At 45.4% G+C, this 25,968-nt stretch overlaps 1 protein-coding gene across 1 annotated transcript in view; it reads left to right on the top strand.

The window, feature by feature from the left end:
* Positions 1-25,968, top strand: part of LOC310896523 (uncharacterized protein) — a 129,846-nt gene that overhangs the window by 29,897 nt on the left and 73,981 nt on the right. Inside the window, exon 2 of the mRNA XM_083828891.1 lies at positions 22,199-22,280. Within this exon, the coding sequence (XP_083685017.1) occupies positions 22,199-22,280 (82 nt within the window). The remainder of the gene's footprint in view (positions 1-22,198; positions 22,281-25,968) is intronic.

The raw sequence follows: 25,968 nt of genomic DNA, 5'->3' as shown, positions 1-25,968 counted from the left end.
AAACTACACTCTAGGTCTACTTTTTTCCTGTCTCTGAACAAAGCCGAACTCTGTATTTACCTAAGGCTGGTCCTGAGTAGATGCTTCCCAATATATCTTCAGCAGTGGATATGGTTATGACTTAAATACTTTTTTTAAAGCAAGATGTTTAGTTTTAAATGAACAGCAGAACAATGTTAAAACTGTACTCTCTGACTGCCTCACTGAAATGGTGCTTGTTCACTTCAGCAGGAGATGGGTAGAGCCCATGTTTTGAGTTTTTTAGTTTCTTTTTTTTTTTTAAAAAGGTTTATGGACTCACTTTAGCACTTTCCCAGTCTTTGGATTCATACAAAGACAGTGTCTTGCGATTGTTCTGTAACAGAGTGGATAGATTAATTGCCTTGGTTTCACTTCCACTTGCTATTCTCTTCAATATCTCTTCGTTCTGAGCATCCCTTCTGTCTATTCTTTTCAGATACCATTGTGTTGTCAAAAGAGACTTTTCACAGGACAATGAGTCACCAAGCCCTTGCAGTGATTAACTATATTTATTTTCAAAAGCCTTCAGCAGGGTCCCCCTACCAAGCAGAGTAATCCACACCCTAATAACACAGGAGTTGTTCTAAATTATCAAATTTCTTTCTTTCTGCTCAGTTTTGGGTGACACGTTTACAGAGAATCCATCAATCTGCTTGCCTCCCCTGGGCCACCAGCTTGTTGTGAGCCTGCTGGGGAAGGCATCGCAGCTCCAGAGGGGTCACCAATTCCTGACAAGTGGCTCCAAGCACACCTGGGAGGCTGGATCAGGAGCCGGTACTGGGTTGCTGCCCTGACATCCAGAAATGTAATGGGTGAAATCCCGGACCTGCCTGAAGTCAATGGGAATCTTGCCACGGGCTCGAGCAGAGCCAGGACGTCACCCAATATATTTCCCAGCCTCCTGCCGTATGAGTGTGCGAGGTCAGGCTCTTACCCGGCCGCGCCACGCTGCAGTCTGGAAGCCATTTACTGAGTCTAGTGGAATCACTCCTCATTCTCGGTAATGAAATTCAGCGGGAAACCGTGCCTGTGTTTTCATGGGTAGGAACCAGCTCCTGGCTGCCGAGCGCGGCTCCCACTGCACACATGGAGGGTGGACGTGGAGGCCATGGAGACATTTGCTTCCTGCAGAGTGCTTGCCCCAGTGGGGTTGATGGTGGTGGCTGTTGTTTTTTTGGTGTTTGTTTTTTTTTTTTTTTTGTCTTATTTCTAACAACTTCTTATTCTCTGCATGTTACATGTTCTAAAAGAATTTGGTCTTAAACCCTGCAGGGTATGTGCACATGTTGCTGCCCTTTTTTTTTTTTTCTGTGGATAGACTTGATCCAAAAAACTTGGATCCTGGAATTTGCATGCAGCCATAAGTGAAGGGTCTGGCGTGGGAGGGGGTGTTGGTCCTGCCTACCCCGTGAACAGCAATTAGCTGACTCTTTCTTTGCCTCTCTCAGATGTTCACTGATGGCCTGCTTGTAGGGTTATTGTCCAGGTCTACCTGTTGATTTCTTTCACTACTATAATATTGGAAATTGAGTTTAAAAAATTGTTACTTTGACCAAGAAACTAGAGTCAAACTAAACCAACAAAAACAGGAAAGTTCACTCTGAATTTCTGGGATGAGAGCCAGTTCTCAGCCACATGTTGTAACTGCATTATTTATGTCCTTATTTATTGACTACATTGGCACCTAGAGTTCCCCATCTCTGCCTGAGGCCCTGTTGCAGCGCATGTGAGAAGCATAATAAGAGCGAGTCCTTTGCCCTGAAGACCATACAAGGCAAAACAACCACGCATACGTACGTACACAAAATCCCTCTATAAATCCCATTTTGCGGAGCAGGAACTGAGGCTTGTTTGCAAGGTTGAGGTGAGAGGAAAGCCAGGGTGCCCCGCTGTATCCCAGGTAGGGGCTTTAGAGGCAGTTACAGCTGCAATAATACTCCCTCTCCCTTCTCTCCTCTCTTTTCATGAGTAAATCTCTTTTCAGCGTTTCCCTTGTATCTTGCTCTCCGTTGTCAGAAGCAGTGCCACCTCTGGCACTGTGGCCAAGAAGATTAAGGGAAGGGCAGTGTCCCGTTCTGTGTTTCCCTTGCTTCAGTGGTTGAGGGAAAATATTGATATTGTATATATATTAAAAAGAAAAAAAAAGTTTCTGGAGTTGAAGCTAATTTATTTCAGTTGCACTTAAAATATATTGGGGAAAAAAAAAGGACACCAACTATTGTGGATTGCAGTTTAGAATCATGTTGCCTATTGCTGAGGTACCTGTGATTTCTTTTCCTCCCTGAGGCTTTCAGTCTCTTTCAGCCCAAACTAGTAAGGTACAAACGTGGGTTTCCCCTAATAGCGAAACACAATACCAAATTGGGAAGCTTCTTGAAAGGCTCGTAAGGGAAGTGCACAAACATCTGGTTGACATTTAATCTAGAAATGTCAGGCCTCAGCATTTCCAACCCAGGCTGACAGTTCCTTGGGTTGAACACCAAAACATACTTATTGAAAAAATATAGGGAAGAGGTAGATCAGAGACCAAATATTAAATTGGAAAAAGTTGTTGTGTTTTTTTTTTTTTAAGTGAGTACAAGCTCTGTCTGTAGAAACCCTTGTGCATTCTTGATTATAATCAGCATACCTTTAGAGGAAGGTGGTTTGCTGTGAAGAAGTCTAGGCTTAGGTTTCTTGCTAAGCTGGGGATGACCTCCATTAATCCTTCCATCGTTTGAGTAAGTCAAACCTTACAGCAGCTGGCCAGATCAGACCATGAGGCTGAGCAGACAGTAGAAGGTCCCCATATCCTCTCTGCTACACTAATGTGCTAGGTATCATGACACTACATTTGCCTTGGAGTGAGCTGAAGTTTTCAGTTTAACGAAGGATTTATCAAAAGAGGTGGTGCCTGTGTTCCTCACTCTCAGGGTTGTCCAAACCCAGCCTGCCAATATTTTACGCCTCACTGAATTCCAGCTCTTGGTGCTTCTTGTCAACTGGCTGCGCACTTCTTGAGGCACGTGGCTGGTACGCAACTCTTTGCTCAGCTCTTTTGTGGGGCTGAAGAGCTTTAGTTGCCCAAATCCTGGAAAACCTCAATCTTAAATGTATGTTTAAATCCCAGTTGAATCAATGGAAACTAAGTATATGCCTAGAAAATGCCCTACTCACTTGCTTTTGAGACCTGGCACGGGTTGAAAATGTCAGGGTTAAGGTCTGATTGCAGAGCTCGGTAAGATTTTCCCCATTTTAGAAAGAAACAGTAATTTTCTTTTTTCCAAAAAGTGAAAAAAAATAAGGAGAAACCATCTCCTAAAAATATACTGTTTTACTGTTTTTGTTTTGGTTTTGGAAGGGGTGATTTATTTATTTTTTTTAAAGGACAATTTTTTATCTACTCTCCTGAACACGTTCTTCTAGTTTGCACTTCTTACTTTGTGCCCCTCAGCATCCTTAATTCTTGCCAATCTACTTCATCTTTGGGGAAAAAATGAGCGGATGCTGACATGTTATTCCAGATGAGGCTCTACCATCTGCCTGTGAAATAATAAGGTTTGTATTACTTTACTGTCCTGACCTCACGTTCTCTTGGCTCCAACAGTGAGCCAAAATGCTGCTTGTGCAGCAGGCAGGGATGCCTTGCTCTGAGCCCTCAGCTGATTTTGACTCTTCCACTACACTGAAGTCACTTCAGTCCACCCAGTGCGCCGTATCTGTCAGTAACCAGCAGCAGATCTCCTTTCCCACTGCCCATTCACCTTCATTTAGAAAGTCTTTTTGCTTAATGGTGTGTCCTGGTCCTGAGCGAACTAGATAATTGTGTTGTAGTTTTCTTCTGCCCGTGTCAACGATGCATGCTGCAAACAATGTCCCAGGGCATGATGTTGGTGTTCCTTGCATTCAGCTATGGTAAAAACAGCAAACAGGCTGATTTTTTAGAAGATGCAAGACGTGATCTGTTTTTTATTGGAACTGGTGATCAAGTTCCCATTCCAGCAAAGCTCCTGGCTCACAGCATTTCATTTGCGCTGGGTTAAAACAAAGGTCATTAGAAAATGTACCCAAGAGGCCAAGACCTGTTTAAATACACATTAAGGGATGTAATGTTTGAGGGAAGTGTAGTTAAACTGAGTAAATCTGATAGGAGACCATGTCACCGTAGCTTTTAAGGGATGCCTCAGACTTTCAGAGCCTTTGTTTATTGTTGGCTGATCAATAAACGGGCTCGGTTTTGCTCTAGCAGAAGTGGTGGGGTGGGGAGAGGACGGAGGGGGCATGAAAACAGTTCGTTTCAGGAAACAGTTTCATGTAAGCTCAGCTTGTAAGAATCACAAATTGAAAAGTTCACATGACTGGAAGGCAAACTCCTCTGGCCGCGCGCCAAGTAGGGAAATGAACAGCGTTTGCTGGAGGAGCTTAACCCCGGTTGGGGACGGGAGGAGTGGCTGCCGGGGAGATAAGCATGCACGCGGCACCCCTCAGAGCCGGCTTCTCCCTTTCTGAGCCCACGTTGCCACCTCCACTCCCCAAGGAGGCTGGAGCTGAAAGGATGATCTCAAAGGGCATGGTTTTGCACTGCTGTTTGTGGCCACGTACTTACGGAGAGGCACCTTGAGAAGGGTTGCTCAAGCACAGGCCATCCAACATCTCGTTTGGCCCCTTGTTTCAGCCCCTTTCCAGGTGGTATGGAAAACAGCGGTCCATGCTGTGCCTGGTCAGCTGGTGCCATCCTGGCTGCACAGTGCTCCTGCACCCCTGAACCAGATGCTGGGATGATGTTTTGAGGTCTGCATGAAGTCAGACCTTCGGTCTGATGGTCGCTGCTATCCCCCGGTGTGTGCAGCATCCCATTCTGCTTCAGCAAGGAGAAGGAAAAGCTGGAAGGGCTGGGGAACGGAGGGGCCATTCCCTCTCCTCCTCTCCGGGAGGTTGCATCATTTAAGTGGATACAAAGGCTGTTAAAATCAAAAGATTAAATTGGAAAGCTGCTTGATGTGTAATGGCCTCCAGCAAATGGGGGACAATCTGTGAAATTTTCAGTTTTAGCTAATATCTTTCAATCTTTGGTTGGCCAAGAACGAAAGAAAAACTGGAACTATATGCATGAAATTCAGTTTGTGTGTAAATTTTTCACTTCGGGGGGGTTTGTTTTTGTTAACCTCCCAAAGTATTACTTTAAGTCCAAACTCCAGCCCTGAATGGGATTGGAAGCTGGTTACAGAACATGGAAGAAAATGTTTTGATTTTTTTATCATCAGTAACTCACTGGAAAAGAATTCCCAAAGGAGGGTAGGTGGGTGTGTATTTACACACACTTTTTAACTTCCACACAAAACAGTTGTGGTTTTTAGCCAGTGATACTGTAGCTATTGAACTGGAAGCTTTTTTGCCCTGAGTTCTGTTAATACAGGACCCGGTCTGACAGGTCTCAGATGTGCAAGTTGCATAGACCCAGACTTCAGCTTCTTGCAGAGCTGGGATGCGTTTTGATGGGGACGTGGGTTGAGCCCCAGCTCCAAGCGGTACCTGCCGTTTGGAAGTACGTGCAGATGTGTGTCTGGGAGCAGAGAGCTGAACCGTGGCTCCAAACCAAGGAGTACTGCTGTGTGCTGAGCATCTCTGGAAATCCAGGGCTTTCCTTGAGTAAGATACCCATTTCCTAGACCAAAAGGGTGCGTGGTTTGGTACCCAGCTCTGGTGGAAAGCCATGGAGAGCTGGTTACACACCTGCCCTTTGTGACGTTGAAAATGTATCCCTAAATGACTGAATTCAAGAGCTTGTAACTTTGGACTTACTCTTCTTGTGCTCTTGGTCAAGATCACTTGCAATAAAGAAACCAAAGGCTGTGCTTGCTCAGTGCCAAAAGGTAGAGCTAGAAAAGTGCTCAGGATGCTGCAAGAAGCCGGCGTGCCAGCCCAGTCCCCAGTGAGCCTCAGGACATGTGTCTATCCTGCACGAAGCTGCCATTCTCCCCTGTGTGTCTCCAGGGGCCATCAGTTACTGATGAGCACGGCAAATGCAACTTCTTTCTCACCAGGAAACTCAGTCCCTGTGCTCCTGCGTATGTCCAGCTTGGCCATACATTAACTGCAATACATCATCAGGTGCTTTCTTTCCCTTTTTTGCTGTATATGCTGGTAATGTACAGATGCTTCCGGAGGAGGTGCTTTGGGGTGAAGTTTTTGGTGATTATTTTTTGGTTTGTGACTCCTGTAGCCTGCATGCTTCAAAGGTAGAAATCCTTCTAAAAATACCACCTATTGCTGGAGAGCCTAGGCAGAGGTGCTTTCCTGGTCTCTTTTGTGGACCCAGTAGCTGAAATCTGTGGCTGGGGACATTGGCTCACACGCCACTGCTGCAGAGCAGCGATACGAGAAGCAAGCCTGTGGGCACGAGGTGTCCTCCAGGAGTCTGCCCACTTGAGCGCTTGGCACCTCACAAAGCTCCAGAAGCGTGAATGGAATATTATTAATACTGCTGCAAGAATGTGCCCAGACTTTTTTGATGTTGAAAGTGGTGCAGAGCTGCAGGAGCACCACCTGTGTCATGCTTGCACTTGCATTAAATAGCCAGAGCTGGGTTGCAGCAGCTGAGAAAGTGAGTTGGCAGAGATGTAAAAGGATGAAGGATTAGACCTTAATGGCTAAGCTGTCTTTAGGAAATTCCTGGCTAAAACTGTTGCTGTGAGCAAGGCTGGGACTAGATAGGGCACTTGGACGTGCGTCGTGGCCGAGCCCCCACACGTTTTCACCCTGGCATGTAAAACTCCCGACCCCTCTGCAGCGATCGGGCTCCTGCTGCTTGACACCAGGCCCAAAGTCACCACGGACCGTGCAAAACGGATCGGGGGACACCGTTTGTGTCTGGTGGAACGTATTTAATCATTTTCCCAAAGATAGCCCTGCGATATGAATGGTAACAGGATGTTTATACCAGAGATAAGGCTGGGATGAAATCCTACCCCTCTCTGGGAGCTAATAAAAGCAGAGATTTGGAATTAAGTATCACTTTCTCCGAGCTGCACACGAACGAGGAAATGGGGTCAGAAGGGCAAGCTGCAACGTTGTAGGCACTTTATCTAAAACATAAACATTACTAGAGTGCATTCTGACCAAATTAACTCTCTCAGATCTGCGATGTTAGCATTCCTGTAGTACTTAAGCCTGCCAGCTTTACTGCTCCTCTGACTGAGGGCTGAACTCCAAGTTGGGGTTGACACTTGTGAACAGGGCTCTTGGTGGGGAGGGTCTGCTGAACCCTTCTGCAGTTAAATGTCCTCCAAAGGAATGCCAATGGCATTGCAAAGGAGGGGGGAAAAAGGGGGATGGTGGTGGTGGCGGCGTGGAAAAAATCATCGTAGAGCCAGAAAGAAATGTGATTTGCTCGGACATGCACAAAATGAAAAGTAGAGCTCTACTGCTTGTGCAAAGAAAACCAGGAGTATTTGCTCTGCTACTGTTCACAGCAGAGCACTGGGAGGAGAGGCTTGAAATCCCAGCCCTCTGTCAAGTCCAGAGAGAGCCCTTTGATTTCAGGCTGGGTGATTTATTTCTGCGCGATGCCAAAAGCTTCCTAAAATGAGGACACAACTTTATGGGGAGGGAACAGTTTATCAAGGCTACTGGGCTGCTTGGCTAAGTCAGTATCTTCTGCACTTCATGCAATTCCTATAAGAGTGGTACCTGGATGCTCAAACCAAAAGCAAAGTCCCATTGTTCCAGGCAGCCTCCAAAAGTCTCATCATGAAGGGCAGAGAGGACGGGGAGCACATGCTCTCTCTGTACGTGCCATGAGGGACTGGTAGAGCTGATGCTATCTGCACTGCACTGCAAAAAGAGCAGCGAGGGCCTGGAAAGAGGAGGAGGAATGCAGCATTAAAATTAGCACTTCCCAAAGATCAGACAAGCACCAGGGAGCTGAATTGCTTCCTTGCTCTGGGGAGGGGGCAGAGGAGAGCAGTGCATGCCCCACACCTCTCCACAGAGCAGATGGCTCCCCGCAACAGCCATGGACCTCAGCCAGGAGATACAGGAAGGGTCAGCTCTGGGGCTCCTCCCAGGCCAACCTGCGGCTGACCGAGTTTGGCATCACTGTCCTACTTGAAGTGCTGCCCTGTTCTCATTTTTATTTAGTTACGGAGGTTTGCACTCTGATTAAAGGTAAAAAGAGGAGGATTTTTTAAATGCACTTGAGCAAGAGAATTTCTGCTAGCTGTTTGAAGAGAAGAGGCTGTTTTTAATTTTTTATTTTTTTGACAGGAATAGTTCCTCAAGGTCTCCTAAATGCATCCACAGTAGCAGCCACTTTGCTGCTTCCAGCCCATCAAAACCCCAAGGTTGCCTCAGATCTTGGGTCTTCTGGGGCCCTGAGAGCATCACAGCCAGGGGGCTGATGCCCCCAAGGGTGGCGTGCATGTGGTGGGGCTGCCCTGAAGGTGTGGGACTGAGGACACTTGGTGTCCTCACTGTTCCCCATGTAGGCAACCTAAAAGCGTGGCAGTTTCCCTCGTCTAGCAGCAAAAATGCCACCACCCCTTTGGGTTGTCTAAAGCGGGTTTTCCCAGCACCTGCACTGGATATCAGCTTGGAATTCCTTCTCTAAAATGTTCTTCTTTCAACAGTTTGAGACTTTAGTGATGCTAGAAGTATTTCTTACATTACTAGTCTTTACTTTCCGATCACCTTGCTCCTTTCTCACAGCACTGGGAGCTGCAGCCATCCAGAGTTATGCGAGTTGCCCAGACTCCCACCAGCAGCCAGAGGAGAGGCAACCCAGATCCAAAGTCCCAGTCCCTTCTTTTAAAACCCCAAAGCTACCTTTCTCTCCGAGCTCCTTCCTGAGGAACCTCTCAAGTTTGTAAACCTCCTGGTTGTTTTTTCTAACACAGTCGCTCGAATTCTTATCATAATTCCTTATCTATGGCAAAGAACAGTGTAAATACCTAGAGCAAAATCTCAGCTCTTCCGGGAACAGCTAGTCCTTTTTAGTTCGCGATGGTTTGTGTTGTAGATAGCGAAGCTATCAGAGGAGGCTTTACACGGCAGTGGTTAAGAAAAAGCCATCCTTTTGCCAACTGATGTCTGCCAGAGTCCTCTGGAGGCCTTTGCTGCCACAGCATCCCCTGGTTGGGCATCGATGTGCCCCTGCAAGGTGCACTGGCAGATGCCAGGGCAGCGATCACCTTGAGAGCTGAGCTGAGCAGCGCTGTGGGTTAGTGGGAAGCGCGAGCTGCCAAGGGATCGTGCTGCCAGCTCGCTCCTTTCCTCGCTTTGTTTCCCAGCGGCCCGGCTTGGACCAGCTTCCAGCTGGATCCTGGCCCTTTGGAAAGGGAAGGAGACGGACTGAAAGCTGTGGTTTGCTCCAAATGATAAGCATGAGGGAGAAAAATGGGAGAGAGTTAAAAAGTTGGGAGAAGTTCTTCAGGTGGTGCAAAGCCATGTTGCTGTCTGGAGAGGGTGCTGAGCACTGCAGGGTAGGACCAACAGAAAATCAGCCATTTCCTCGTGCTGTTCACCTTGGTACGGTGTCAGATGCTTCTGGGAGCCGAGTCAGATGGATCAATTCACACTGGCCTTTTATATCTTACAGAGCACACGACGTTCCTAAAGTTTAAAACCACGCAGTGAAATTACAAAGCTTCTTGAGCTTGTCCCAGGCTGGTCGTGTTCAGGAGGAGCAGGGAGCAGCACGCTAATCCCTGGCGCTAGCAGGGATCTCACTAGGTGAGATCTGCTCTCCTTCCAAAGGCTGCCTGTCAGTTTTCTTTTCAAACCACAATCAAAACTCCCCCGTATTTTGTTTGAGACTTAAAACAGCCAGTGGTTTGCTGATTTCACATAAAGGGTTTCTGTGCAGGGGGTTGTACCTCCGTTAAGACACCGGGGCTGGTCACCCCTTCCTGAGCTGAAGCTTACAGGAGGCTGGGGGCTTCCACGCCAGCCTCCCCACACGGGGAATGAAGCGGTGCTGGGGCTCCGGACTGTGTGGGGGCTTGCTGGGGGGCTGGCTGAGGCTGCTCGAAGGGCAAGTGCTTGTAGTCCTCCAGCCCCGCGGCTGGGGCAGGGAGCTGGGCTCCCAGCCTTGTGGACATGGATGTGGCCACGTCTGCCAGTGGCTGCTCAGGCCACAGCACGTCTGGTGCTGTTGCTGTTGGGGGTGAATCTGGGGAACGCAGACGTGTTACGTTGGGTGTCTTCATTAAAGCATCCAGCATTCTGCAACACACCTTGAGGGGGAATAAAAATAAGTCTAGTTTATCTTCCCTGCTCGCCTGGATGCTATGTGCGGGGTGAGGCTCCCCATGTCCTTGTCACACTGCTCCTCTGGAGAGCCTTCGCTCTCCTCTGGGCAGCTCGCTCTCTCCCTTCCCATCCGTGTGGGTTTGAGGCCGTGCTGGGCTGGGGCCAGAAGCACCCTCCCCTCTCCACCACCTCAGAGCAGCTGTCAGAAAGTTGTTTTGGAGCTTGGCAGTGCTTTGGGGAGGAAGCCAAGCTCTGCATCTGAAATAATCAGAGTATCCTGATAAATAGGTCTGTCTGACGGGGCTTCTATATTTGGGTTTCTGTTCCTAGTGGTTGCACAGAAAGATTTGAAAACATGCACTGTACAGACCAACAAAATATAAATCTGTCTTTTTTAAAAAATTGCAATCGCTAAGCCAATCTCATCCTTCAGTACCTAACGAATGGCTTTTGAATGCATCCTTCTGGCAAAACTGAATACCTCATTATAGCTGCAGTAGATAAGTTTACATCAGCTTATCCCCAAATGACTGAGTTCCCACATAGGTCTGTGCAAACTGCCTTGATTTTTTTCAAACAAAATAATATTGTGCAAACAACATAGTTTTATCTAACTGGGCTGTGACAGGTTTCAGGTTTCCCACCCCAACCACCTTTTCGCAAGCACAGTGGGGTGTTTCAGATTAAATACGACTTGCAGATATTTTTCTCTCTTCTTGAATTGCACTCATGTGCAATTTAGTTTACACGGGTGGAAATTGTACGTGTAACCCCCTCATTCTAAACTGTTAGAGATGACCATGTATTTATTAATTTAACACCAGATCGGTACCATGGTTTTCGTGGAAATTGCTGAGACTTGGTCGATTTCTCAGTGTGAAATCCGCTGGGAGATCAGGCCCTGAGGTCAGCTTCTGCAGCAGCTGCAGGCTCGGCTGGAAGGAGCATAGAGCAAAGGGAACCAGCTCTGGTGGCAGCTGGGACCTGCGTCATTGTCACTTCTGCAAGAATTATGAAGTAACTTGTGCTGAGTTTAACTGTACCTGGCCTAGAGTCTGTTTTATCACGATCCCTGTTGCACATTTTCTCTGCAATAATCAGCTTATTCCTCGTTAGGCAGAGAACCAGGTCTGGCTGCGTGCTAATTCCTGCACACAAGTTGCTTAGTCCGGCAGCTCGTGGGCACCCGTGGTATCGCACTGCGGCCAGACACCCCTGCCTGGCGGTACCAAGGCCATCTGCCCAGCATTCAGGTGACTCTCCCCAGAGTCCTTCAGCTTGTGAAGAGCCTAACAGCACGTCAGGGCTGTGGAAGCCCCTTCGGTGTTTCCTGGGGTGGTTACTTGGGCTGCAGGCGCTCGGCTTTCCCACCCTGCAGTGGGGCTGGATTGACACGGCCCTAAGGAGTTTGGGACGTGCGCTCCACATACGGACAGTTCTCATGTTCGACACCATGTGTATCCGTGGAGGGGACGGTGTTTGCTGTGGAGTGGCTAGGAAAAGGAGGTCTAGCTTCCATTTCTGCTTCTGTCATTGGCTTCTTGTGCAGTTTTTCCGCAGTTACGGGGCGGCCGTGTCCCCAGAAGGCTGTGAGGACAGGCCAACTGCTCAGCCCTCGGCTGCTGGCCTCTCTACCTTTTGGTTATCACGGTGTGGGAAGGTGCCTCCCACCCCAGGTGCCTTTCATTGCACCTACAGCACAGTGCACGAGCCGAGGGCTCCAGTCTTCTGGAGCGCCCAGCACCGGAGAGCTGCGGTTGGAGCAGAGAAAACCAAACCCTGCTGCTACTGGTTAATGGCAGCAGTACGGGTGGCACGGGAACTGAGAGCCACCTCCTCAGAGGCAGGTTACCACTCCTTGTAGCTCTTTTCCTGAACTGTTTCCAATTTATTCCGACTAGGAAGAAGTGAATATATATGTAGAGATATGCCATACGGTTCTGGACCCCTCACTTTTATTCTCTTTGCCGAAACGCGCGTTTATTTAAAAGTTCAGTGTGGGTAAGTTGAGCCAAAACCCTGACGTGTGCTCCTGGTGAATGTGCTATAAACATTTCCCTAATACTCTCAAAGGTACCCTTTCTGTCTGAACTTCAGAGCAGGTAAACTTCCCAGAAAATATTGTAGTCAATGAATTTTTACATCACAGGGTCCCTCTCACACTCCTTTCCTGTGTTCTTTTTTCTTTTTTCCTTTTGAAGTGGAAACTGTATTCATTTTCAAAGTAGATATGTGCAGTCAGCAATGATGAAAATGAAGGTAACTGTCAAAAACACTGCCAGAAGGGATTTCTCCACTTTAATTTCTGCTTACATTATTAAGACAAGTAAATTATCTTTTCATGGAATGTTTCCTTTTTTTCTGGAAGCACTACTGATAAATGATGTAATATTCAAGGCCCTTCTCCACAGCTGTCGGAGGCCCAAAATTTTGATTCCTGACACCACAATAGACACAGACGCCAAGTAAAACCTTAACCTGACTTTCATGATTAAATATGATGGTATTGCAGGAGGAAATAAGGAGTCTACAAATATTATTCTGAAAGGAGTTGATTAAGCTTCCCCCCCAACCCAGTATTTTAGGAGTCTGCTGCTGTTGTTCCAGGGGTTAGGAAGAAGCCAGGCACGGTTCTGGACGGGCGGCTGAGAGCGGCTTTCTGTAGCTGTACGCCGAAACACTATTTAAAATCCACCTTGACAGGAGCAAGTTAGCTGCTGTGTAAAAGCAGACTCCTGCTATTTTTATCACTGAAATCTTAACCTGTTCTCAGGAAGGGATTTCTTTCCATGCCACTTTCAAATTCATCTTCAAAAATCAGGGTGGTTTTTTTGTGTTTTTTTTTTGTATCATTCAGGAAGATGAGTAGCCTGGGGAGAAAATCCCTTAGGCTGGCAAGATAATACAGTGCCTTTTTATGACAAGGGGCCTCTTTTCTTTTTGTTTCCCTAAATTAATTGCTGAAATTTGAATAGCAGAGGCCAGTTTTGCTCTGCATCTTAAATAATTTAGGTCAGTTGTTGACATCTCAGCGCAAGTAGCTTATCGTATAGGTAAGAGCTGCTTAACCCATTGCAAGAAGGGATGGATACATTTCCCCCTGCCCCGACATAAACAGTCCACATACTTTCCAAACAGAATTTGGGAGGTTCTCTTGACATCTGACACTGGGCAATTTACTTCCCTTGTCAGGTGAATAGGTTTGTCCCTGGTGACCAACGCCGGTCCCATGCAAGTCCCTTGTGTCCCAGGGATGCGTTGCCCTGCTGCTCCTTGCAAGTAGTCTTGCTGCTTCTGAAGAGCACCAGCTTCTGCTGCTGTCTTCCCTCCATAGGCAGAAATGCAGATTGCCTGGGCTGCGTGGGAGTCAGCTCTGGCCTGCTCGAGGGCCTTGCCCTTTTGCTTCAAAGATCAGGAGAAAAAACGATGCAGTTTCATCGCTGTAATTGGCTGGAGCCTCCTTGTTTGTCTCTTTTCTATCTAGATAAGCAATCTTTAAGGGGAAAGCTGATTCACAAACTCATGGCATTTTAGGCCTAGGAGGCTGTTACGGCCACAGAGCAATTAACAGGTTGTGGGATTACCTAATAATTCTCGTCTTGACGGGAGGAGAGAGTCAGCTCAGCTCTGGCTACCTTGTTCTCTCACTCTTACCCTGAACACAGGCAGCTGCGCTGACTCCGCGGTCAGCCCAGAGCTCTGCCCTACCAAAGGGGGTCTGGCGGGGTAGGGAATAGTGGGCCGGGATCCAAGGGCACAAAGAATGAATTCCAGGTGAGAATCCACATGAAATACCTACATGGTTCTTGGTTAATCTTTATTGCTGCTCTTCCTTGAATCCATTCCTCTGAGCAGTGCTGATTTTAAATGTGAACATTAACCAGAGGGGTGGGGGAGGGATATACAGAAAGAATACCTAAATTTTAGGAGTTCAGACCCAGGTATGTTTTTCTCAGGTTAACTATCAAATTATTTCAACTAGAAAGCTGGTTTTTTTTGTGGTTTTTTTTTTTTTTCCTGATACTTTACACAGAAGACCTTTAGGGTCCAAGCCACATTCACTGGAGGACAACTGCATGAGAAATTTTAACAAGGCAAAATATTTTTTTGGACTTCTAACACGTTTTGCTATATTCACAATCTTCATCTGACTTCTGAGGGCGGTCTGCCTGCTGACCATGACCTTGTCCACTGCATGTGGAAGCATGAGAGCATTCAAAAACTGGAAAGTTTTGCAAGGGGTCCTCTTGGGTACGTGTCAGAGGTGGGCAGCTGCTCCATCCAACTTGATTTTATTAATGTTGCTGAGGATGTGCAGCCCCCAAGGAGAACCCACTAGCTGGTCTGTGTGTGCATTGCCGTGCACAGCAAAGAGGAGGGAAGAGGGAGGTGAGTGACTTGTAGGGGGAGCTGCAGACGGCTTGCAGTGGGCAGAAGTGCAGAGTTAAGACATTGAAAACATTGCATGGACACGGTGCAATGAGCACGGGTTTCACTCTGAAGATCTGTAAAAATGGGAGAGGAACTGCTTAGTTACTCAGAGCTTACCTAAGGCATTTCCAAGTACTTGTTTATTCAAACACTAGTTCTCAATAAGAAAACACCGCTTATGTAAGTGCAAGGAGGAGGAGGGGAAAGGAGTTGTCATTATGACCAGCCTCTGAAAACACCCAAATCCTACCCCTAGTGTTCAAGATCCCACTCAAAAAAGCAGTCAAATAACAGCAAACACCAGGCTTCCCAAGGCACCAAAGACCCAACTTGTGGCCATTAACACCCTTCAGTTACCGTGCCTTGGGATGCGGTGGCCTCCAAAATATAGGGTCTCTTGTGAGCTATGCTCAGGATGCATTAAACAGCAGCTTCTCTGGTAGCAGCAGCTCCAAAGGCAAAACAAGAGAGGCTAAACATGCGTGTGATTCATTGCACTGACTTAAAGTTGGGTTTGAATGCAGCCGGCAGAGCTTCCTGGTGTGGCAGTGCTCCCCAAGAAAACTTTACGCGTTCTAGGTGGAGGTGTTGACTTCAGCGCATGAAGTCAAGCAATGTTTAGCAACAGGCTTTGATGAGAGCAGGACCGCTTCTGTCACATCCCAAAGACATTACCTAACCATCTGCTTTCTAAATTCCTGGGAACTGCCCAGCGAAAGACTAATGGAGCCAGCCAGACACATGCACACACCAAAATGAGTTCTGCTGAACACCTGGGGCCAACACCTCAGCTGCTGTACAAGGGCAGCAGTGACACTAAGCTAATTTATAGCAGCTGAAGATTTGGCCCAGGAATGCTATTATTTTTCTATTTAAAACGGTGCTAGCAATTTGCAGGAGTTTGTTATTAGGAACGGGCCAAATATTTCGGAGGAAATTATGGAGTAATAACAACCACAGAACCTAAATTAGTTGTTTTTAAGTTATAAGAGCATAAAATAATAGCATCTGACACCACTAACCACTATTCTTTTTTGCACTCCTTAAAACTTCAGATGCGCTTTGCCAAACCAATTGTTTCCAAATTCTGTCAAAAATATTGTCCTTGGGCAGAAAGCTTGGATGCTAAATTTCAACCCAGTATGATTTTTATGGCTGAGTGACAGAAACCTTGAAAAGGGGATTTATAATGAATACAACCTTAACTTCTGTGGTGTGAACAGTGCTGCAATTCTCATTAGCTGAGCTTTTTTTTCCCTTTTTTCTCAGAATTTTGGAGGGTGGGGCTGGCTGTAGGAAGTAGTTGACTGGTGTGTACGCTTCTGTCATGGCAGGAAAGGAACTCAGCAGCTTCATTTCCCCCTTTCATCTCTGGACATCTGTCTGGGTTCAAAGATTGTTGTGGATCTGAAGCAAGAGGATTTCAGTACGGTTTTTCAGGCCGTGGCCACGAGCGTGGGCAGGCTGCGCATATGAGCCGAGAGGTTTCGGCACCAGGAGTTGCCTCTGTCCTCCTGTTTAATGAGGTTTATTCACTGGAGGATGGCGGAAGGCTGTGGATTTGAAAACAAGCCTTAGCAAAGGAGGAGGCAGAAAGACCAGAAAGCAGAGGATCTGCCAGGTTCCCATTCCGCTCAGCTTTGCTGCTAAACTCCAGTTTTCAGGTTGTGGGAAAAGGAAAGTCTCTGCCTTTGTATATGTTAAACACCAGGTGTGCAGGGTTGGGAAGTGGGAGTGGAGAGCTGGCTGGAGGATTTTTTTGCTGTGGATTTGGACTTTTGTTTCCCAGGAGCAGCGAGTGCAGTCACGGAGCTCTCGCAAGAGGTGGTACGAGTGCATCCTCCATTTGAAGGCATCTGTTCAGCACGGCACAACATTCAGTGCAAAAAATAAAGCCTTGAGAAACAGTTTGTTAAAGAAACACGAGGCTTTATAGCTCCATGTAGCTCTGAAGCAGGATTGTGGCCTTTCTTTGAGAAGTTCCCAGTGTAAATATCGCCTTAGGTATACAACTTAACAGCTCTCCAGCTGGGACCTCAGCCTTGGTGGCAAAAACTAGATGGAAACTGAAAGCCCTGAAGTACAAAATGAGTTATATAGTGCACCGGGTCTCCCCAGCGCAGTCTCCTGGGATGGGAAGATGGCACATGTGGTGAGTAATGTCATAATCATCACACAGTAGAAAACAGATCCAAGCAAAAGGTCTTAGAAGTCTTTCATCTCTACTTTCCCAAGCCACAAATGGCGAAATCCTCACATGGCTTGCTCAGATTGCTTTTGAAAGTTGAGAACTTCCGTCCTCAATGGGAGAGGCAGAATGGGACTGAAATTGCCCTGTTAATGAAGAAACCATTAATAATAACTGCTTCTGCTGAAAGCTGTTCTCATGGTGCCTTCTCTTGGTGCCTCTGGTAGGAAGGGAGAAGGCTTTAGTGATCCCAGAAGGATCTGTCCTGTCTGACTATAAAAATCATCCAAATTCTTTCAAGATGAGAGAGGCTTCCCCCAAAATGAGCGGCCCAGTTCACAGCTTCCTAATGCATGTACTTTGCAGCTGATGGTTTGAAGTGCTTTATCTTGCTCTTGGCACGCTGCCTTTCAGGAACCATCTTTTTTATGAATTGCTTTTTTTTTTTTTCTCTCCTAAAAAGAAAACTTTCTGTCATTAACTCAGGAAAAAGCAAATGAAATCTGGGGAACTTGACTGTTACCTGGATGGGGAGGAGGTGAATCCAGTTCAAGGTGAAGACTGAGTTGAGCGCAGCGAGGTGTCGTCCCCCAGCCCTCGATACCTAAATACATCCGAAATATCAAAGTAACAGGAGACTGGGATGTATTTCAGCAGCTCGCTGTAGGTTGTGCATACTCTGCTGCCATCTGGCTAGCGTCGAGCCCTTCGATCCTACCTTGGCAATACAACGAGGAAGCTTTCCTTGCCTCTGTTTTGCGGGTGGCTGGGATATCACTTCATGCACTTATACACAAACACAAATACTGCTTCTCTGCCACAGTGCAGTGGCTTGCATACCCCAGCACAACAGCGATGTATTTGGTTCAGGAACTCTATTTTTATTTCTTCACCTAGGAATGGCCATTTAACACATCGATGCAGCCCTTGGTCTTCAGCAATTTTCTGTCTTCAGAGCTTTGGGGGTTTGTGCGTGTGATCTCCATTTGACTGCTAATATGGGCAGCTTAAGAGGAAGCACCTGCCAGTGTAAAGGTGTCAGTGCATGTGCTTTGCCTGGCCTCTTCTTTGGGACCTCCTCTTCCACCCGCCCCGTGCTTGTGTAATCCAAAGAGAAGGCTGCACCAAGCCAATGCAGGGCAAGGGGAAGCGAATAAACACCGACGTGTTTATTTCTATCCTCTTACTATCAGATACAAAGAACAACTTCAAAGCAATACATAACTAAGTTAGGTGATACACCAACAATAATTAAAACGCCCCTGCAGGAAGTCATGTCATTGAAAAAACAACTGCTTCAGAAAGCAATAACATTTTTCTGCCAAAAGCATGTGAAACTGCTGTATCCGGGCCTTGACGCAAAGAAATAAAAATAAAAAAAAAATGGCACTTGCTTCAATCTGTCCCTGCTCAGGACAACTGAATAATTCTGAGACTGTGCTGGTTACAGGGCTGCAAAATTAAGGCCCCTCTGTGGCAGAGACATCTCTGAGCAGAGCAGGCTTATGCAAGAGAGGAGAAGAGGCTGTTGGAGGCCGTCTCCTGGGGAAAATTGAAATGCGAGGGGTTCGTGGGCAGTGAAGGGGCTGTGTGACGCCTGTCTTGGCTCTTGGAGCATGAGGAATAGTAACAGTGATGTGCTGTTACAACATTGCTGAGTGTTTGCAGCATAAAGCAATATTCAGGTGGGAAACGTAGATGGCTGCCCATCATGAAGCACTGTATTGGTGATGGTTTGCACAGAGGCTAAGTAGGTTGCCAGCTCCACGTCCCTGCCTGTACAATCACTGTGGCCATTTCAGTGTGACACCAGCTGGTTCTTTTCTTCATCAAGCAACATCCAAGCCTAACAAGCCAACCAAAAACCCCCACCAGGCTCTGGATCATGCTGTTGGGCCTTTGTCACAGCTAGACAAAATGGTCCTTTACTATTAAAAATTATCTGCACGGCTTGCTTTACAGCCCGCATAGCTATAGCTTTCTGTAGATGCCATAAATCTCAGTGCTCTCTTCTCCCACTTTTTTTTTTTTTTTCTCTTATAGTCAGGATTGGAAAGGATAGATGTTGCTGAATGATTATTGTGTTGACTTCGGGAGTCTTTACTTTAAAGTCAAGTTGCTCTGCTTATTTAAAGAGTAGCAATTATAAAGGGAAGGAAATTGTTGAAGAGATCTACCTGTAGGAAAAAAGAAAAAGCAGTTGCTGCTGTTTTCTAGTTTATAAATGTAGTTTAAAGCACAGATGCTTAGAAAAAAAAATGAATGCATGTCACTTTGAAGAGAGGAGTTATTCAGAGCTTGAGAAATAGGCCCCAACAATGAAGTTAAGTTGCAGACAAAAACCATGTTTTATCAATCAACTGCTACTTTTAAGTTTGACAGCTTTTGTAAGCAGGAAAATGTCAATTACATAAGATATTTGAACCTGTGGAAATAACCCATGGAAACACAAAATGTCTGTTCACACATCAAAATGATCCAGACTTGAAGGAAGTTAAAAACCAGAATGCACTAAGGAATTATCTGACGGAAAAATGGAAACTTTGTTATGAATTTTCAAGAAATATTGGCTAATTAATTTCTTTGGTGAGTTTATAAGGTTATTTAGGATTGGAGAAAATGAGGTAACTTCCCTATTTTTCCTGATGTGTAACAGCTATGGAAACACTTTGAAATGAGTGTCCCATCATTACAAATTCATTTGGTTATCCTTTTAATAACAATGATTGTACTCAGGCACTTTATATGAATGTTACATCCCATCTCTTTCAGGTGCTGCTTGGTCACTCCAATGAGCATTTGTCAGCTGGGTCTTATTAAATTGCCATTAAGGAAGAAAAGCTAAATACCCAGTAAAAACATTGAAAGGGGAAAAAAACTGAAAAACACGTAGGCTTGGACCTGGAAAACTAGTTCTTATGGAGTAGAAGATGCTCTATTGAAGTTAACAAAAAAAAACCAAAACTGCCAGGAGCCTGGTTTGACAGAGCCCAGTCAAATCGATTGACTCAATGTTCATTTTCTGCCCTCAGTCTGCCTTTGTGGGATGTAAACAAGATGAGATCTTTGGTAATGTGTTTTATTAGATGCAACTAATGTAGCTGGAAAAAGTAGACACAAACTTGCAGGCTTATGGGCTCTTCTTCAGGTCTGAAGAAGCGTGTGATTTAATACAGCGTGTTTTGGGGAGTGTGTTAGACCAAACTACCAACGTCCAGCAGTGCCAAGTAGGGCTGTCTGCATGGAGACCTAATAACTAGTAGCAAGTTTGCTCTGAATTCAAATGCCACTGTGTGTTGTCTTCATTTTATGAGTTAAGCTGAACAAATTAGGATGGCTTTATATCTGCATAAATGCCCGTGCAGAGTTTTGATGCAATTTTACTGCTCTGATGAAAATAAGCAATCTTCTGTTTAAAACTCTAGGCACAGGAATGCAAAATTAGTGCCTGAAATTATATAGTCAAACAAATACATTTCCAGCAGCGAGGAATATAGCTTGTAGCTTATTAACATATCTGGGAAACATTTCCTTTTTTCCATGGAAAATTTAACATTGTCATTAAAGACTAAACATTTTTAGTCTAACCTGGAAAGTTTTCAGCGCAAGGCTGCAATGGGATGGTTTTCAGCCAAAAATCTTCTTTCTCTTGTAGATTTTAATTTTTTTTTAATATATTTTCTGCAAAGTGTTTCCATTAGCTAAAACAGACATATTTTGTCTTAAAAACAAATCTGATAGAAATACTTAATAGCACAGTTAAAATTATTTAGTTTAGGAGGATAACAAGCTCTATAAGTGAAGGACACTCATCTTGCATGTGGCCTTAGCATCAGGCATCCAGAGTCCAGTGTTTCTACCTTTTGGCCTCAAATTTCTCTCCTGCCAAGGGAATGGTGCTGCATAGCCAAAATCTTCTGCAACCCCCCAGCACACTGATCCTCCACGAGGGACTGAGCATACAGCAAGTCAAGTCCCAGCCCTGTACACGGCAGTGGCCTGCCCAGAGGGGGTGGCCACAGGGCCTTTCGGTTACTTCAAAGTTGGCTCGGAGATCATCCAGGGAGCCTACAGCCAAGTTTATGCCAGCAAAGCATCACAGCACTGGGAGCTCTTTCCTTACCTCCCGATGTAAAACACCACTGTGGCTTCTCAGCCTCACTAACCAGGCTGAAGGAGACATTGTGCCCATCTTCTGCACTGAAGTGGAGCAGCCCTGCTGAGCACTGTCTCCCTCAGAGTAGCCCTGAGTGCACCTCAGAGGAGGGCAGCACCTGGGGTTATGCCCTTGCTGGGTGCTGCATTGCATGAGCAAAGGGCCCTCTCGTGGAGCCACCCCAAGAGCTCAACAGGTGAGCTGCGCTGACGGGATTCGTGCCGTTAACCCGTCTGGTTATTGCTTTTGCTCATGGCAGCACTAACTAGCCCTCACTTGATCATCAAGCATCGTGAACGTGCTCCAAGGCTCTTGCAACCTAGGGGAGAGCCTTTTTATGATCGTGGAGCACTGGCTCTGATACTCATCTTAGAGCAAGTTCCCATCAAGCCTCCTGACATCATTGGATATGATTGCTGACACCTGTTTGGTAAATAAAATTACATCAGATCTTTTCAGCACCAGGCTGTTAAAAGAGAGCTCTAGTGCAGATGTAACCTCCAGTATGAATAGGAGAATTCATTAGGCATCAAGGTCTTTAAACTCATCAGGGTTAAACAGCAATTTACCTCACACCATAACTGTTAGCAAGTGATTTAGTGACAAGGAATTGACGAGGTACATTTCCCTGGAGGGCACAATAAATAATTTTTTTCATCCCAAAGCGTTTTTGCAGAAATGTTTATGTAGTCAAGTATTCAAAGTTAATTCATTTCCAGTAGTTTGACAGTTTTTTTTTTCAGTGACCGATGAAAATCTTGTGTGAGTTCATCTCTTTTTACAGTATTATTTGGTGAACTTTTCCTGCATGATCTAATCTCACAGTGGAAAACTAAATAAAAGTTTATTGGTAAGCAGGAATGAGTTCACTGGCCTGCTCAGCTGGCATTATAGACGAAAACAATGCTTTGACGTTTTGGAAGTAGTACTTTTCCTTGGTTTTGGAAGCCATTTTGGTGATACTAAGGAAATCATATGCAGTGTTTCTAATTGTGCCATAGATGTCCTCGGGAAGACCGTCAGGGTGATCTTAGCTGCCTTTCAGCCTCTCCATTTCTACTGCAGATTGAAAGAAGAAGCCTCCAGCTATTCTGGTTGTCACACACAGTCTTTCCATTACTGTTTTAAGGGTTTCTTTACAGTCTTTTGAGTTTTGTTTCTGCTTGTTTCTGCAGAGGCTTGTTGACATGACTGATAACGGGAGGCCATCATGGGGCAAAAGCCATGTTCCTCCAGACACCTTCCAAACGGACCAAGGTAGGAGGATTTCTGTGCTTCTTTTTGAATAGTCCAAGCAAAGAGCCTAACTCAATTAAAAAAAAAAAAGTCAAGGTTTTAGTAACTGGAACTTAGATTTACATCACATTATGTGTCATCATGGATAAACTTACCTGTGGGGGGACTTTCCATTAATACTGAACTGATTCAAAATGAAAAAAAAATATTTTAAGGTGTTTTTCTGTGACTTTTGTAGTAGTTAGTAAAATGGAAAGTTTCATGGAGAAGATTTTTGAGCTTTCATCACTCCAAAATTTGTCCCAACAGAGCATTTCCAGCAAGCTCTAGCTATTAATAGACATTAAAGCAAATGGCAAATTGAGGAGATTTTGAAATGTCAGGCTGGCAATGGTTAATTAAACAGCACTTTGCTGTGTGCCCATTAAATTCAAGTAATGCCACTCCAGCTGCTGATTTAAGGCTTTTAAATGACAGGCTACTTAGCCTGAAGCTTGATTTGTGATTATTATTGACTTAATTCACAGCTTTCACTTTCAGAGGGGTTTTGAACTTAAGACTCCTTGGGTTAAACTTTTCAGTTCAATTTTTTGACCTACGCATGCACCAAACTAATAATATGTCAGGTCCTGTACTGAAAAGGATGTGAATTTATGTTGAGTGTCTGTTACTTTTTGTTGTGATTGATGTTTATTATGATCTCTGCCGGGGTACAAGTCCTGTTGCATATTTGATAAAATGTTGGCATAGCAGCCTTTGATGTTCACAGCAGATGGTTTTGGTGGTTAATTTCTCACAGTTATGATAGCAAAAAGCAGAACGATGGCTTCAAACAAAGCGTGTGTTCCACACAAGAGAAAGCCTCCTAGGCTAGGGCTAATGCGGTACATCGCCATGGTGTGGCTCTAACAAAATGCAAAGAAACTGAAATCCTACCTGACCAGCGTGGACTGAAACTTCTCATTTTCTCTTCTGTGCTGAGTTAATGCTGTTCCTGTATTATCTAAGTGTCCTATTTTTTGAGAGTTTTGTATGCAAGCCCAGTCTTAGAAGATCTTTTGTGGTTTTATGGGCAAGAAGTTTGTGTTTTAACTGCTTCACACGCAAGTAGGAAGCTACCTACTTCCTAAAAGTATAGCTCTGTCCTATCAGCAGGGTCCCAGATGCTGCTGCCAGCTGGGGATGTCTGCGTGTCCCACCTCAGCTGTTGTTACCAGATGTAGGATGCTCTGTTCTAGCTCTTTGCCCAGGTGGCCTGCGTGGAGGCGTAGAGGTTGTGGTGGAGGGAAGGTATGTTGCAGCAGCTTTGTGTCTCCGCAGCAGCCTCTTTAGTAGGAATCTCCCGCTTCAAAATTTGTAATCAACTGCTCGTTTCCACTGAAATTTGTGCTTGCAGTGACCAGACCCTCAAACATACTGAGACGCCTATATCACTCTCTGGTGATTAAGCCCCTCTGAAAGCAGGATTTAGCCTTTTTAAGCCATGTAAGTGTTTCTGCAAATCGCATGTTGGTTCATGAATTAACGGGTGCTGATGCTTTCTTTGGCAGTCACGCTGACGGTCGTGTTCAGAAAGCTTCAACCGGTTGTTCTCCAATCCTCGCTAATATATTGGGTCAACAGTCATGTCTGTCAAACCCTTCCTATAGCACTTGCAAGCCTGAAATACTTTTTACAATGTTAATGAGGATGGGAGAGGACTTTTCCTGTCCTAGGAACAGGCTTAGCATAATAGTTTTTTTCTGTCCATGTAAGATCTGTTCTGCCGATGGGGTGGAAAGAAAAAGGCCCCTGCAAAAACAGTGCTTGGAGTTTGCTGCTTTCTATACACGCATCGCAGTGGCGAATGACTTCCCTCCAAATGAAAGCTCATGGTGAAAGAAGACAGCAACAAAAGCACCAAGGTAATCTAGAGGCCATGAGGGAAACATTCCTTCTTCTGGGAGGCCTATCTAAATCCCCGCTGAAACACAGCGTATCATGTTTTAATCCCCAAAGGTTTCCTGCACCATGTTATTTGCTCGGGCTGTTCATTTCCCACCCACAGGAAGACAGAACAACAACACGGGTTGCTGCTCTTGTGTAGCTGTGTGACTTTTCCCAAGAATTAGGAGATTTTGCCTGCGACCAACTTCCCACTCGGTTAACACCTCCTTATCTGAAGGCCAGGCGCTTGCAGAGGCGGGGAGCAAGGCTGCGAAGCTCAGCGCTGCCCCGAGTGTGTGCTCCTGCGCTCCGCTGCCTCCGAGGGATTATTTAATGGCTTGTTTCCCAAGGGGATTAAGCTGAACCTGATAAAGGCGCTATCAGCATCCACCCATGCAGACATTGATAAGTATATATTCCATCAGAGCTGCCCTTCGTTTCTTTTCCAAGTTAGACAAGCTCCAGAGCAGGGATTTCTGAAAGCATCCAAGAGGCTTAGCGACACATCAGCTGTCTGATTTTTAGCAGGATTCGTGGTCCTCTAAAGACCTTCTCTAAAGATAGCCAGAGATGACAGAGTGTTTGCAAATATCAATTCCTGTTCTGGACAGCCGTTCGTGTCGGCCACATTTGTTCCCCATTTCTTGACCATGGAGGCGTCTCTGGTTTATGATGTCTGTGGGAATTCACACCAAAACCCGTGCCTTCACACCAGCACCCATGCTCTCGTGGGACGTGTTCCTGGTTCTCTGGTGGCTGGCCAAGAATCAGCACCTAGTAATGAGCAGCCAAAGCAAGCAGCACATTAACATCCCACAAGCTGTAACAGATAAAATATCTGACAAGCATTTGTGAATAAAATAGGATCTATTTTCTTTTTCTAGGGTTGACAAAAAAAAGGAACAGAAATGAAATGCTCTGAATGCTGGTGTTTATCCCACTTGCATTTTTTCATCTAATAACTGAACTGTATAAATTTAGTTGATATTTTGAAAATTCGTTTTCATAATTGAGATGGGGAAAATTATGTATTTTTAAAGCAATTGTTTTCTTTTTCTGTAATTGCTTGTTCTCTCTAAGTACAGTTACACAAAATTGTATTTTGAGAAATAATTGATAAGAGTCGGAATTCACCTATTTTTCTTTTTAAAAAATGAACCAGCTCTGTTCTGCTAAGTAGAATTCTCTGTAATATGAACTATATGCATTTAGTTTTATTTTCACTCTAAAGAAAAAAAGAAAATTGATTTCCTATTACAGCTCCATCCTAATAGTGCTGTTACAATATATTTTCAGTTGCATAGAATTTCAACCAATCCATATAAATGGAAATGAAGCTGCTTGGATTTGCTTTTCATAGGCATCATTTTGGAAAACTGGATGCCAATTCCAGTGCAGCTCGGCTCTCATTTTGCTGTGCTTAGTCCTACAGGAGTAAGTGGCCCTGACTTGGGACGTGTCCACAATTTTTCTGTATAGCACCTGATGTGGTGTGGCTACCATCTTTGGGATATTTGTCTTTATGGGATCTATTGTAATTGTCACCTTGCTCACAATTTCCATCTTGGTTGCAGCTGATTAGATATAGGCCAGATGGGATTGCAGGTCACACAAAGGCAGCGGATTTTGAAATGTTTGCGTGCCCATAAATGAGAAGGAAAAATGTCTAGTGTAGATTGCTTGACAGCTGTGGAGCAGTATGGCAGTGTAGCATCCCAAATACCTGGAGCCAGCCGTGCTGGCTGTGTATGGCAGGATTGGCACCATGGAAAAGCAAAGAGAG

This window comes from Anser anser, assembly GCF_964211835.1.
Source record: "Anser anser genome assembly, chromosome: 3".
Lineage (NCBI taxonomy): Eukaryota > Metazoa > Chordata > Aves > Anseriformes > Anatidae > Anser > Anser anser.
Note: the sequence above shows the minus strand (reverse complement) of the source record. Positions and strands in the feature narration are given on the sequence as shown.